The 12,847-nt window shown below is 43.0% G+C and overlaps 1 protein-coding gene across 16 annotated transcripts in view; it reads left to right on the top strand.

The window, feature by feature from the left end:
• The window catches only part of PKNOX2 (PBX/knotted 1 homeobox 2), a 424,329-nt gene that overhangs the window by 287,762 nt on the left and 123,720 nt on the right, over nucleotides 1–12,847 (top strand). For 13 of the 16 annotated variants that reach the window (XM_033918096.1, XM_033918094.1, XM_033918101.1 and 10 more), the window contains one exon: nucleotides 8,166–8,275. The exons of 1 other annotated variant lie outside the window; for it this stretch is intronic. In XM_033918096.1, coding sequence (XP_033773987.1) covers nucleotides 8,189–8,275 — 87 coding nt within the window. In that variant the 5' untranslated portion in view covers nucleotides 8,166–8,188. Of the gene's footprint in view, nucleotides 1–2,592; nucleotides 2,612–8,165; nucleotides 8,276–12,847 lie in introns of those variants that run through there. 2 more of the 16 variants (XM_033918100.1, XM_033918109.1) reach the window with 2 other exon arrangements.

Below are 12,847 nucleotides of genomic sequence, written 5' to 3'. Positions count from 1 at the left end.
GTTCCGCCCGTAACCACCACGAATACGGAGGGAGGAATGTAATTCTTCTTTAGTTTTTTCCACTGGATCTGTATAGGTTGCAGATTAAAGACCCACAAGTAAACTAATAAGCTAATTAGGCGCTAGCAATCAGTAATTGGCAATTATACGTGGATTTGCCCTATTCAGTGTTTCAAGTTTATGTAAAAATTTGATAAAATCGCATTTCTAGAATTTCAAAGCGGCGTTCAATAAAATGGGGAAGACAAACAATTTGTTTGGGAGACAGTGACCTACTTCGGACAAAGGTAGGCTTTAAAATGAAAGGAAAATGGGAAGAACTACTATTGATATAGGAAAGAAAACGATGAAGGAGAAAAACATAAGGAGCATGCAAGCCATGTGTGCTTAGATTTCATAGCGTACGACTTCAGAGGGTGCGTGGCTGTGGGAGGAGCGTGGGTTTGTCAGGAGTATTCTTCGAAATAAGGCGTGATGTCATGGAATACCTGTATTTGCGCGCCTAACTGCTAACATTTGGGCATGAAGATTTACACCAGCTTTTGGCAGGCATAAGCGCTCGCGCTCAGAGTTAGACGCCAAGGCCCAAATTCTATAAATGGCGCCTACATTTAGGGGTCTAAATCGGTCTAACTTACTTGTTTAAAAAGCTCAATCGGCACCAAGAATTGGCTATTAACCACTTGTAATTGGCTTTAATTGGATGGTAGGTGCCTACCATGGCGCCTACCACTTTGATGTAGGCGCCAATCCAAAACACCTACCAGAAAGTACATGTAGTTAGGAGGTAGATTGTGGGCGTGTTTTTCATCTAGACGCCCGTTTTGGACTTAGATGCCACAGGCGCCTAACTTAGGTGCTCTCATTTAGGCCAAGAAAACCCTGGCCTAAGGGGTGCCTAAGATTATGATGCCTGTTGATGCTTTAACCTACTTTAGGTGTCGCTAGGTGCGATTCTATAAAGTACGCCTAACTTTTATAGAACCACACCTAAGCGCCACTTTACTCATTGCCTAAGTTTTAGGTGCCATTTATAGAATCGGGCCCTGAATTTGCGCTAACCTACTATCCTATAAAGGTTGTTCTGTGCAGAGCATCATTACAGAATACTGGCTTAGCATGTAGCATTTTGGTGCCTATCATTGGGCATCATTTATAGGCAAAGGATCTGGGTATCATTGTTGAGGATACGTTGAAACCCTCAGCTCAGTGTGTGGCAGCTGCTAAGAAAGCAGATAGAATGTCAGGAATTAGAGAATGACACGGTGACAAAATTCATCACTGTTCCCGTCCCTGCGGATAACCGCGGGAAGCCATCTTCATGTCATTCTTTAAGGAGAGAGGGAAGAATCAGAGTATGAATGGCCACAACCACTGACCCGCAAGCTTTGCTCTGAAGAATGCTGGTGTAGAAGGACCGAGGTTGAAATAGACACTAGAAAATGACATGGGATTATTTCCCGCGGTTATCCACGGGGACGGGAACGGTGATGAATTTTGTCACCATGTCATTCTCTATCAGGAATCAGGAGAGGAATGGAAAACAAAGATGAAAATGTTATAATGCTCTTGTATTGCTATATGGTACGGCTGCACCTTGAATACTGTGTGCAGTTGTGGTCACCGTATCTCAAAAGAAATATAGCAGAATTAGAAAAAGTACATAGAAGAGCAGCAAAAATGATAAAAGGGAGGGTAGAACTTCCCTATGAGGAAAGGCTAAAGTGGCTAGGGCTCTTCAGCTTGGAGAAGAGACGGTTCAAGGCTGATATGATAGAGGTCTATAAAATACTGAGTGGAGTGGAAAAGGTAGATATGAATCTCTTGCTCACTTTTTCCCAAAATACTAGACTAGAGGACATGCGATGAAGCTACTAAGTAGGAGATTTAAAACAAGCTGGAGAAAATATTTCTTCACACAACGTGTAATTAAACTCTGGAATTCGTTGCTGGAGAATGTGGTGAAATCAGTTAGCTTAGCGGGATTTAAAAAAGATTTGGATAATTTCCTAAAAGAGAAGTCAATAGGCCATGATTGAGATGGCTTGGGGAAATCCACCGCTTATTCCTAGGATAAGCAGCCTAAAATCTATTTTACTATTTGGCATCTAGCTAGTAGGTACTTGGGACTTTGGTTGTCCACTTTTGGAAACAGGATACTGGGCTTGATGGACCTTCGGTATGTCCCAGTATGTCAGTTCTTATGTTCTTAGGTGAGTCAATAATAATTTAAATAATCACAGCTATTATGTGAAAATAAATCATAGATAATATCCTAATTAGAAATGTGAAGTGTTCAGACCTTATAACCTGTGTTTGTAGTGTTATCACTAAAACGAGGTTAACAAGGGGACCATCATAGCCTTCACAGTCCCCTAACCACCTGTAATTGTAGGAAAAGAAGATGTACTTATCTTTGCCAGGTGGTAGTTGGAAATGTTAATCCTCGTTCAAAACAAATTGAACCATGTGATGTGACGTTAAAACTTTTCTCTGCTTGTACCGTTCAGCCTATGGTCCCAGTCCCCCCGACCTAGGTTTCGTCTCTTCGTCAGGGAGGGACATTAGTGCTATTGCTGGCTCACTAGGACTGGACCGGACCAAAGTAATGGTGAGTCAAGCCATTGTGACATCACTGATGAGGTTGGCTCTTAGGCACTGGTGGAATGAAGCATTATAACATCACAATCTTTGCTCTGGAATGTTGCTACTGTTTGGGTTTCTGCCAGGTACTTGGGTTGGCCACCGTTGGAAACAGGATGCTGGACTTGATGGACCTTTGGTCTGTCCCATTTTGGCAGTTCTTATGTATCTAGCCCTTTTTGTCTTTAATGTTCCTTTCTAGCTCTTTTCAGTCTAGGATATAGAAGCATTACAGCAGTGATTCAATCCATTCACCTGCCCATAAGGAAGCAGGAGGTACAATAGCTATCACTAACTTATCTCAATTGGCATATATTTTACAAGGTGAAGTTTGAGCAGAGTGTGGTCAGTTACACATGTGAATGATAGAATACATAATTGCATGTGTATCTTCCTAATTTAGGTGTCAAATCAGTAACTCGTATTTATTCTAATCCCACAAATATTACCAATGATTGCCCAGTTATACAAATATTCATCTAAGAAAAGTAGGCAGAATGTGTGGGAACAGAGCTTGTTATGTTGGGGGGTGGAGGAGGGATCCAGAACGTGATTGAGGTGAGTGGGACAAGGATTTCAAATTTTTGTTTTCTACTTCTGTCTCCTATTTGTTCCTGGGCCCTTGATTCTTCTTCTCTTTTTGTTTTCATTGATGCATTGCTTAGCCTAATCTTTTATTAACCATATAAAACCGTATAAGACTTTGGTGAGACCTCATTTAGAATATTGTGTACAATTCTGGAGGCCACACCTTCAAAAAGATATAAAAAGGGTGGAGTTGGTCCAGAGGAAGGCTACTAAAATGGTATGTGGTCTTCGTGATAAGGCGAATGGGGACAAACTTAAAGATCTCAATCTCTATACTTTGGAGGAAAGGCAGGAGAGGGGAGATATGATAGAGACGTTCAAATACCTATATAATATAAACGCACATGAGTCAAGTCTCTTTCATTTGAAAGGAAACTCTGCAATGAGAGGGCATAAGATGAAGTTAAGAGGTGATAGGCTTCGGAGTAATCTAAGGAAATACTTTTTTACAGAAAGGGTGGTAGATGTGTGGAACAGTCTCCCAGAAGAGGTGATGGAGACAGAGACTCTGTCTGAATTCAAGAGGGCCTGGGATAGGCACGTGGGATCTTTCGGAGAGAAAAAGAGATAATGGTTACTGCGGATGGGCAGCTCTATGACCTCACAATGCAGGTGCACAGAGCCTTAGCCTATAGGAAGAGGAGATGCAAATGTTAAGAGAGTCATAGCCAATAGGGAGAGGATCGGCAGACTAGATGGGCCATTTGGCCTTTATCTGCCATCATGTTTCGATGTTTCGAATGATTATACAGTCTAGAAATTGTTTTTTATGTTATGTTATGTGGGTCCTGGCCCCTTCAGTGTCTTATCCCACATAAGACACTGAAGGGGCCAACACTGTCACCAGTTGAATATTAACCTTATAAAGTCTGTTTTTAGGAAGGAGTTTGCAGATGAGTGAGAAAGAAGAGCACTGCAAGAATCAGGATGCTTTCTAAGGCTTTTCCTTTCTGTTTGATATTTTCTTTAAGTCAGGGGTGTCAAAGTCCCTCCTCGAGGGCCGCCATCCAGTCGGGTTTTCAGGATTTCCCCAATGAATATGCATGAGATCTGTTAGCATACAATGAAAGCAGTGCATGCAAATAGATCTCATACATATTCATTGGGGGAAATCCTGAAAACCCGACTGGATGGCGGCCCTTGAGGAGGGACTTTGACACCCCTGCTTTAAGTGTGATATTCTGAGATTGAACCATGTAAGGACTATGGAAACTATTACATGGAATGTTTTTATGTTTTGATTAGGATTTCCCTTCATTCCATTTCTCAGCAGCATTGGTTGTACTTATACGCACCTACATTTCCACCAGATATTTGAATTATGACTTTTTCTGGGTAAAAGAGTATGCCCCAATTCCACCTAAAGCAGGGATACTCAAATTACTTAAATAAATAAAATAAACCTGTTGGGGTCCACAGTCCAGTTGGGTTTTCAAAATATCCCTAATGAATGTGCATGAGAGAGATTTGCTTGCCTGTCGCCTCCATTATATGCAAATCTCTCTAGCCTAAGCTTGGGGGTGTTTTTTCAGTTAATTAAAAAGCTGCCTATTGGATAACTCAAATTCTTAAAACCGGCTATTAAATATTTAATACAAACAAGTATTATCTGAATCAATTCAGTTTTAATCTTATCTCCCACAGTTCATTTCATTACAGTACTTTTACAACTTACCAATACTTAATTTATTAATAAACATCAAAATAATCTAGTCAGTGAACCTAATCCCCATCACTCACACTCACTTCCCAACTTTCGCACACATACTACAGTCATTGTGATTACTTTTATCCAAAACTGGATCTTGGTTAGTTCATGAGTTCATTAGTCCAAGTTCATCTAGTCAGAGAGGCTTCAAGCTGAGATTTGCACAACAGTCTAGCACGTGAAAATCACAGTTTCTTTAAACGCGATCGGCAGGCCCCTCTGTAATGTAATATAATTTATTTCTTATATACCGCTAATCCGTTAGGTTCTAAGCGGTTTACAGAAAATATACATTAGGGACAAATTTTCAGCGTTCCCGCTAAGCTGCGCTGGGGTGCGCTGACGCACAAAATATTACCTCGCAGCGCACAAGTTTCTCGTCACAGCGCACACAGTGTAGAGCACAGTTCTTCAACCGCCGGTCCGCAAACAAAATCTTGCCGGTCCGTGAAGGATTCGGTCCCCGCCGCAACGAAAGGCCGGCGTCAGCTGACTTGCAACTTCCTGTTGCAGTCGCTGTGCCGGGACTCCTGCCTTCGCCGGGACTCCTGCCTTCCACCGCGTTTGCCTCCTGCCTTGTCTCCGCACCTCCAGACCAGCAGCGGCAGCTGTGTATGCTTTTAACTTCGGCACAGAGCTGCCCCTAATCAATAGTTTAGCGCGGTTTCATAAGGCAGCCTCGGGGCCTTTGCTAGGCCGGCCCACATCGCATCATCGAAGCGGGCCGGCTATCAAAGGCCCCGAGGCTGCCTCATGAAACCGCGCTAAACTATTGATTAGGGGCAGCTCTGTGCCGAAGTTAAAAGCATACAGAGCTGCCGCTGCTGGTCTGAACTCTTGGGCCGCTGAAGGAGGGCAAAAAGCAGCTGTCCTGGAGGTTTCCCTTCCTCTCGCCTTTACAGGTTCCTTTTTTCCACCTTTTTTTTTTTCCTTCAAACGGCAACGGGCCCCAGCATCGACATCAATCAAGTAAGTTCCACTGTCAATCAAGCGGTTCTGCTCGGCCAAAGCTTCCCCTGTGACATGAGCCACCCTCAGGGGAAAGAAAGTGACCCACAAAGGTGAGGGGAAGGGGGGCAGATGATGGAAGTTGGGGGGGGGGAGAGAGAGAGAGAGAGAGAAGGGGCAGATGATGGAATGGAGGAGATGAGAGAGAGAGAGAAGGGGACAGATGATGGAAGTGAGAAGAAGGGAGAGAGAGCAGAAGGCAGATGGATGTCAGTTGAGAAGGGAGAGCAGATGCTGAATGGAAGTGGGGAAAGAACACATACTGGATGGAAGGAGGAGATAAATAAAGGGGGAAGAAAATAGTAAGATAATGGAGGGGTGAGGGAAAGGGGTGACAAGCTGTGTGTAGACACAGTGAAAAGAGGGAAACGGGACTAAATAGTAAGAAAGAATTTAATTTAGATGGAGGCAGAAAATAGAGAAGGAAGACCAGAGAAGAAAAGGGAAGAGAGAGCAGAGAATGATCAGATCTGAGTGGAGGAAATGAGAAGAGAGATATGCTAAAAACCACAGGGGGGAGGGAAGGATAGAGATGCCAGACCATGAGGGGAACAGAAGGAAGATGATGGATGCTAGACCAAATTGGGGGGTGGGGGGGGGCAGGAGGAGAGATGGCAGGGAAAGACAGACAGTGAATGGAAGGGGCAGATGCTGGACTGAAGAGACAGAGAAGGTTATCATGCTGCTGTACCGGGCCATGGTACGCCCTCACCTGGAGTACTGCGTCCAGCACTGGTACTTTAAGAAGGACACGGTACTACTCGAAAGGATCCAGAGAAGAGCAACTAAAATGGTTAAGGGGCTGGAGGAGTTGCCGTACAGCGAAAGATTAGAGAAACTGGGCCTCTTCTCCCTTGAGCAGAGGAGATTGAGAGGGGACATGATAGAAACATTCAAGGTACTGAAGGGAATAGACTTAGTAGCTAAGGCAGGGAGAACGAGAGGGCACTCTCTAAAGTTGAAAGGGGATAGATTCCATACAAACGTAAGGAAGTTCTGTGGTAGAAAGCAACATATTTATTTGGCTCATAACTTGCTGGCGCCCGATATTTTTAGCTCACAGTGAAAAAAGTTTGCTCACAACACCCGCCCGCTTAGAGGGAACACTGATGGGTGCATTAAAATTATAAGTAAGATAGGTACTTAGAAATTCCCTTACGGTCCCGAAGGCTCACAATCTAACTAAAGTACCTGGAGAGTAATGAAGAAGTGAAAAATAGAGATAGAGGAAAAAATAAGAAAATAAACATTCTAACAAGAGTACATTGATCTAAAGGACTTTGAAAGGTTGAAGAGAGGAGAGATAGGAATAGATGCAGAAGGGAGGAACCGTTGAACAATAGAATTCTGGGGAAATTTAAATGATAAAAATAAAACAAAACATGTGGCAAAACAATGAATGAGATTAAAATAATTCAAAAACTGGAAAGAAAAATAAAATCAAAACATTGTCTTCAATCCACGGTTTCAGCGTCAGTGATGGAGTGGAGCAAGTAAGTTTTTGGAGGAGCGATGACGTTCCCAGAAAAAGGGCTTCTTCAGGGGAGAGATTTGGTTGATAGTCCCAGGGATGCCCATATTTCCTGCTCTGCAATGGTCTCTTCCGTGTATTCCTCCCCACGACATATTGCTTGTGCTCCAGCCGCTACCCTGATGGCTGCTCCAAGGAGACTGCTTCAGAAGAGGTTGATGGTGATTGTAGGAATTTCTCTGCTGCGGAAAAGCCGCCTGTCCACATGATGGTCCTGTTCTTCGGTTCATAAAGCATTCAGCTCAACACAAGACTGTGTTTCGCCACCTGGCGTCTTCAGGAGCTGTGTTTGCAAGGCTCACCAACATCACAACTTCACCTACAATACAAAATAATTCACATACATTCCCTTTCATTCATACAAAAACCTCACCAAAACCTTTAAAACACCTTTCACCTACCAGTAAACTAAGCATGACTCGAGCAGGGACCCAGGGTTCGGCACAAGCAGGAAACACAACGTCTACCGGGAAATCAAACTGTGGGAGATAAGATTAAAATTGAATTGATTCAGATAATACTTGTTTGAATTAAATATTTAATAGCTGGTTTTAAGAATTTGATATATATTCATCAGGGACATTTAAAAATCCCATCCTTTGAAGTACCCCTGAGAGTAAATTTATATATGAAGCACTTTACTTCATACTACCTAGGAATTAAAACTACACTTTCTACTCATGACAGAGTTCTAGATGTGAATCAATCCCATGATGCAACATGTGTCCCCAGCACCAGCTCTGACAATGATGGCCACACAGAATGTGCCTCCACCGTCGTACCAAGAGACTCAGCAGGTGAGTGTGCATGGGTCTAATAAGTGCATAATCAGAGAACAAACAGACGAGAGTATTCAGGAATGCAAGAAACCCAGTGGCCAAGCACATGCTATCAATATCCCTTTTAAAAACTGAACTTTTAGAATCATAGTTGAAGAAACTTGAGAACCTGCTGGACTTAATGCTTACTTTGATCTTGCAAGTTCAGGGAACCTTCAAAAAACTGCTTTGGTCACCTCTGGCAGCTATGAAATCTCTCTCCACCCATTAAGATGCTGAATCTGATCAGAAGGGTCTATAATGCTTTATACAATGGTCTGACCACAAAGAGTTTGCACCAGCTCCATTAAATTTAGAATGCCATGGTATGACTGATAGAGGGTTGCAAGAAGCAGGATTACATCCAGGGCAGTCAGAGCCTTCAGGGGATTCACCCCACCCCCTAAAGGCCCTGAAGGCCCTTTTCTGAATTTGATTGGTTGAGCAGGCAACAAGCAGAAGCTGTTCGGCCAATCAAATTAAGATCAGAACTGTCAGGGCCTTCATGGGGTTTGGAGAATTCCCAGCCCAAGAGCCCTGCTTTTTTTTTTGTTTACTTTTTGTACATACCTTTGAGTCTCTATCAAGAAGAATTTATAACTATTATAGCAGATTACCCGGCATTGCTTGGATATTTATTTATCCCAAAATGTCCCACCCCTCACATGTCCCACAGGAATGTCCCTCTCTATGGGGCTGAACTTAGACTTAAACGGCATCGGGAGTGTCAGTATTCATCTCAGTGAGCCTGAAAACTATGGGTTAGACACTAATATCTTTCGTTGTAATATCTTATCGCTGTAAGGTTATCAGTGGCGTACCTAGCATATGTGACACCCGGAGCCCATCATTTTTTGTCACCCCCCCATCTATATGAAAAATATGATTTTTAGTAACAATCCACATATCGCACAAGAGTGTATCTAGGAAAAGGCAGCATCTTAAACACTGCAGTGAGCATTTCTCTCCCCCTTGTCTGTGCAGCATTCCCCCCCCTTGCCTGTGCAGCATTTCTACACTCCCCCTTCCCTGTGCAGCAGCAACATTTCTACGCCCCCCCCCCTTCTTCCCTGTGCAGCAACATTTCTCTTTCCTGCCCAGCATTTCTTACCGGTTCCCCTGCTCAAAGCTGCGGGCGTCTACACCTCATGTGATCCGCAGCTGCGTCGGAAGCCTACTTTCTGACATCATGACATCAGAGGGAATGCTTCCGACGCAGCTGCGGATCACACGAGGAGCCGACGCCTGCGGCTTTGAGCAGGGGAGCTGGCCTGAAGGTGAAGAACCGCCAGAGTGAGCACCCATGGACACCCCTGTTTACTGCCGCTGCTGCTGGTTAAGGAGAGCAGCAGCAGCAGAATAGGGAGTGTAGCCGGCTGTTCACCCCCTTGGGGCACGCACCCGGGGCGGACCGCCCCCCTTGGTATGCCACTTAAGGTTATGTAATTCATCTTCAGAAGCAACAATTTGAGGAATTGGAAACAATGGGATCAATTAAATTTACCTTTCTGATGGGAGACTCTTTTTTGGACTATCGATTTGACAAAATATTAGCAGAGGAACTAGTTGATTCCAGGAAATCTAAGGAGATTTGGAGACCATTGGAGCGTTACAAAAAAGATCTTTAAATAAAGTTTATATGATCCTGTCAACTTTTAAGTTCCGAAAGCGTATCCAGAGTAAAAATGAGAAAGTGGAGTTGGGAGGGAGAGTGGGTGGAAAGAAACGGATTTAGGGCTCCTTTTACTAAGCTGTGCTAGCGGTTTTAGCAGGCGCAACAATGCCGCGGGCGCTAGACTCTAATGCCTCCATTGAGCTGGCGTTAGTTTTTCCGCGTAGCGCAGGCCGGGTTAGCCCTTAATGTTTCATATGTACAATTGAAGTGCTTTTATGGATTTTATTGTATTTCACTTTATGCATTTTCTGTATGACATTATAAAACTAATAAACAGTTGAAACAGAAGCAACAATTTGATTCGTAGGAACGTCACCTGTTTTACCCTAGATTTCTAAAACACATTTATTTACTAGCTAGCATACATGTGCCAAGTTGATATTTTTTTTGCTAAAAATTCCGTAAATTATGTTAAGAACATAAGAATTGCCGCTGCTGGCCCAGCAGTCCGCTCACGCAGCAGATCAAAGATCAAAGATCAGTGCCCTAACTGAGTCTAGCTTTACCTGCGTACATTCTGGTTCAGCAGGAACTTGTCTAACTTTGTCTTGAATCCCTGGAGGGTGTTTCCCCTATAACAGACTCCGGAAGAGTGTTCCAGTTTTCCACCACTCTCTGGGTGAGGAAGAACTTCCGTATGTTCGTACGGAATCTATCCCCTTTCAACTTTAGAGAGTGCCCTCTTGTTCTCCCTACCTCGGAGAGGGTGAATAACCTGTCTTTATCTACTAAGTCTATTCCCTTCATTATCTTGAATGTTTCGATCATGTCTCCCCTGTTCAGCAATACCCTGAATCCGAACAGTATTATCTCTATTCGTCTAAACAACCTATCACTATCCCTCCTGCTATCAATTTCTCCTGGAAAAGTCCAGACTAACAATTGTAACTGGACACACTCTTGATTACATGTACTGCAATGCTACTGGAAATGTCCAGTCCTCTAACTTGTAATCCGCTTAGAACCGCAAGGCACAAGCGGAATAGAAATCACTAATGTAATGTAATGTAAAAGGCCCAGTTTCTCTAATCTTTCACTGTACGGCAACTCCTCAAGCCCCTTATCCATCTTAGTCGCTCTTCTCTGGACCCTTTCGAGTAGTTGAACTGTTTTCATGTTCCAATATCCCAATATCCCTATGTAGAAAGTGAATATGGGATTACTGGCCTACTTATACCGTGGGAGACAGCAAAAGGTTGTGGCACTTTTTTTAAGTAATATTTATTTATTTATTCAATTATTTAGCCCGTCCTTCCAAAGGAGCCCAGAACGGGTTACAAAGTCACATTATTACCTAACCTGCGGCAACTTAAATATCGCTGTGGTATTTCAGGTCAGGCAGCATTAAGATACGTTAAGGCCCAAACACTGCTTGATGAATTACCCACTTATCTTGCATAAATGTCTAAGTTTCCATTTTACAACCCAAGATATGGCCATCAAAAACCCAAATGTGTACAAATGGCTAGAGGGATTGTTAGCATGGAATCTTGTTACTCTTTGGGATTCCAGAATGTTGCTACTATTTGGGTTTCTGCCAGGAACTTGTGACTTGGATTGGCCAATGTTGGAAACAGAGTACTGAACTAAACAGACCGTTGGCCTGACCCACTATGGCTATTATTTTGCTCTTGTGGGAATATTTTGGATGGAACTGGAGAGAGCGTTAAAAAAAACCCCACAAGAAAATAAGAACATAAGTATAGCCTTTACTGGGTCAGACCAGTGGTCCATCCAGTCCGGTATCCCGTCTTCACGGAGGCCAATCCAAGTCACAAGTACCTGGCAAAATCCCAAATAGTAGCAGCATTCCTTGGGCTATCATTTTCAAGGTTAAAAATGTCTTTCTATTCTGTAAACTCCTGCATAATTCTCCCAAATAGCAGATAAGCCCCTGGCAACCTAGTCAGTAATTGCAGAATGCCAAAAAAACCAACAAAAACCCAAACCTATGTTAAAAATGGCAAATTATTTCAGAAGTTTATACTATCCTTTTAAAGTGCCTAGCACAATGTGGACTGCCTGAGCATTACCTGTGGGGCAACAGAGAATAAATTGGTCTGATGAATGACTGTCAAGATAAGCAAAGGGTCACTTCACCCTCTGATTTTCTATAAGCCTCATATTTTTATTATCTTTTTTGCCTCTCTCTCTCATCTGCTAAAGCCATGGCAGTAAATCACCAGAGAAAGATGAGGCAAACATTCTTTGCATGATTAAGTTACAAAACCTAAAAGCTCTAAGAAAGTGTTCCAGATACCTCAACAGTTGAGGGGAACATGCTTTTCTTGTGCATTAAATCTAGTGGCATTCAGGGCCTGATTCTATAAATTGCGTCTAACCGGGCCTAACTTGTAGGCATTGGTAGGCGTGGTTTTTTATCAACTGCTAGGCGCTGCTTATACAATCAGTGCCTAGGTATGCTTAGGCATCATCAGGCATACTAGAGGTAAGTGCCAGTATATTAGGCTGGGTTTTACCTGGCTAAATTTACCAGCACCTAACTTTGATGGTTAGCGACACATATGTAAATCAGCCATGCCGATTCTCCACCCCAACCACATCTACTTTTCCTAATATTTTCTAATATCCTATTTGCTTTTTTGGCCACTGCTGCACTCTGGGCAGAAAATTTCAGCATATTGTTGACTGTGACACCTAGATCTTTTTCTTGGGTGCTGACTCCTAAGCATAACTGTGATTTGGATTATTCTTCCAAATGTGCATCACTTGTATGTGTCAACATTAAATTTCATCTGCCACTTGGATGCCCAATCTTCCAATTTCCTAAGGTTTTCCTGCAATTTTTCACAATATGCATGTGTTTTAAGAACTTTGTGTCATCTGCAAATGTTAAGTAGTACCATCCCCAATAT

The sequence above is a fragment of the Geotrypetes seraphini genome, chromosome 13 (assembly GCF_902459505.1).
Source record: "Geotrypetes seraphini chromosome 13, aGeoSer1.1, whole genome shotgun sequence".
Taxonomy (NCBI): domain Eukaryota; kingdom Metazoa; phylum Chordata; class Amphibia; order Gymnophiona; family Dermophiidae; genus Geotrypetes; species Geotrypetes seraphini.
Note: the sequence above shows the minus strand (reverse complement) of the source record. Positions and strands in the feature narration are given on the sequence as shown.